We start from the raw sequence: 2,262 nt of genomic DNA, 5'->3' as shown, positions 1-2,262 counted from the left end.
TCTAATTTAAAAATTATAAATCTATCGTGCAACATGCCCAAATATTTTATTTATTATAACATAATTAATAAATTATATTGTCAATTTGTTTGGAGGCTTCAATCAGCCAACAGTCAGTCGAGTTCATCGTAGTTTGGTTTGGCCTAAGTTAGATCGGATGCAATATGAGTTGATCGACAAGTAATTATAAGAATTCAATTTTATATAACAAATGCTGATTACATACTTTTCCATAGAGTTCTAAAAGCAAACCAAAAAACAACAGAATTCTAACAACAACCCAATTCCAAAAACAATCCCAATAGTTTTAATCAGTGTTTCTCAATGGTAATACTAAACTGCAAACTAAGCATTACTAATTAAAAGATGATCGACGGCACAGCAACAACATGAAAAGGATAACCGATTGGAGCCGGAAACCATCTGGCGTAAGGTGTCGCCGGCAGCTGAACAGTGGCACCACCACCATCGCCGTAGCCGAAGGGCTGAGACGGGAAAGGACAAGGTGAGCGCATTATCGGCAGTGGCACCATAATACTACTCCTCGGTGAAGCCAGTGGGAACCGGAGAGGATCGAAAGAATTAGATGGAGACTTAATCTCCTGGCAAGCACTCTCCAAGCCGTAAAGAATCATAGAGACTTGATCGTCGTCGATCTCCCACCTCCTATGCAGCTCATGGAAAATTAGTCCAGTTACCAAACTATCGAATCCTGCTTGGTGAGCGACGCCGTCTGCCTCCACGTTCAATAGATTTGCAAGCTTCATCAGCCCGAGCTCGCCGCCGTGGAGTCCATGGCAGAACCGCGCCATGTACTTGAGATCAAAGAGTCTTCCGCCGAAAATGCTCTGTGCCTCCGTTATAAACTCTCCCAGCGTATCCGGCAGCGGCTTTCCGCCGGTTAAAATCTTCAACAGGTACGCGACATCATACAGGCCATGGAATGTGACATACTCACCGCCCTGGCCGAATAATTTCTCCCGGAGCAGAGTGGCGCAACGCTCTAAAGAAACGCCCTCCCGTCGGTTTCTTTGGAGATCGATGCCGCTTTTACGAAGGGGTGTCCGCAAAGAAGGATCATCCTCTGGGTCATAGTCGGAGAAGTTAATTTGCCATGATACACGGGGCATAGGCTGGTTGCCGTGGTCATCAAAAAGAGCAAAGCCAAGCTGGATGACATAGAGATTATCAACGTTGTACTTGACGTCACGGTATCTTTCCTGTTCGGTGAAGTAGCGAGGGGTGCAGTGGATGAAACCAGAAAACTCAATATCGAGGGCGACGATTGGGAAGGAGGGGCGAATGGCTGCGATCAACTCCAGTTGCTCCTCGAGGTTATGCTCCCATACGTCTATGCTTCCCATTGCAACAGCCGCCGTCTCTGTTAATTTGGAAACAGGCGAAGGCGAAGGCGAAGGCGAAGAATGAAGAATGAAGAATGAAGAATGAAGAATGAATTGGGGGTTAGGACTTTATTTATAAGCGCAGACTTTTTCCTAACAACAAATCCGATTTGTTCGTTATTCCTTTTCTGTTAAATTATACAAATCCGATTTGTTCGTTATTCCTTTTCTGTTAAATTAAGATTTTACTGATTTACCCTAGATTAAGATTTGATTTTAGATTAGATTATATTTATTAATATTTGATTGATTAGTTATATGATTAATATTTGATTGATTAACAAGATTAAGATTTGATTGATTATAATTCAAAATTTCTCTCCACTTTTAGATTTTCATCATTTTTGGAAAGAATAACTATATATATAAATATTCGGTTTCAGAATTAGGGTTGCCTATAGACTACGTCAAATTAAATTGATTTATAAACAACATAATTTCTTCAATTATTGTTTGGAGCTATTCAAAATTGTTAAAATGGAAGTGGAATTTTAAGGTCATATATAGTATATCAAAAGTAAACTATTTAGTTGTAGCCTGGCCGACTTAAGTTATAGGACCTCAAAAAAATATTTTTTCTATATATTATATATACATTATATTTATTAAAGAAAATATAGTTATTAATTTATTTTAAAAATATAAAAAGTTGATTTTTATTAAATCTTAAACTATTTTAATTGGTCATTTATTACTATAATTATCTTTGATTATTTTTATATTTGAAAAAGAATACTAATTGATTTTTATATTGTATTTCTATAATTAATTAAATTATAACGGTATAAAAGAGAAAAAAAACACTCTTGTTATTAATTTATGCTTTTTATGTGTTTTTTCTCTTGCTCATTTTTTTTCT

At 37.1% G+C, this 2,262-nt stretch overlaps 1 protein-coding gene across 1 annotated transcript; it reads right to left on the bottom strand.

Moving 5' to 3' along the window:
- Nucleotides 1–359: 359 nt before the first annotated feature.
- On the bottom strand, nt 360–1,364 carry LOC141843460 (putative CCR4-associated factor 1 homolog 11). The gene has a single exon (XM_074731516.1). It carries the CDS (start codon nt 1,362–1,364, stop codon nt 360–362), a length of 1,005 nt encoding a protein of 334 aa, XP_074587617.1.
- Between the last annotated feature and the right edge of the window lie 898 nt (nt 1,365–2,262).

The sequence above is a fragment of the Curcuma longa genome, chromosome 12 (genome assembly GCF_044706935.1).
Source record: "Curcuma longa cultivar G26 ecotype Majalengka, Jawa Barat chromosome 12, ITB_CL_G26_1.1, whole genome shotgun sequence".
Lineage (NCBI taxonomy): Eukaryota > Viridiplantae > Streptophyta > Magnoliopsida > Zingiberales > Zingiberaceae > Curcuma > Curcuma longa.
Note: the sequence above shows the minus strand (reverse complement) of the source record. Positions and strands in the feature narration are given on the sequence as shown.

Bases quoted from the DNA above. Each gene is read 5' to 3' on its own strand.
- LOC141843460 (XM_074731516.1), bottom strand. From the start codon at position 1,364: ATGGGAAGCATAGACGTATGGGAGCATAACCTCGAGGAGCAACTGGAG.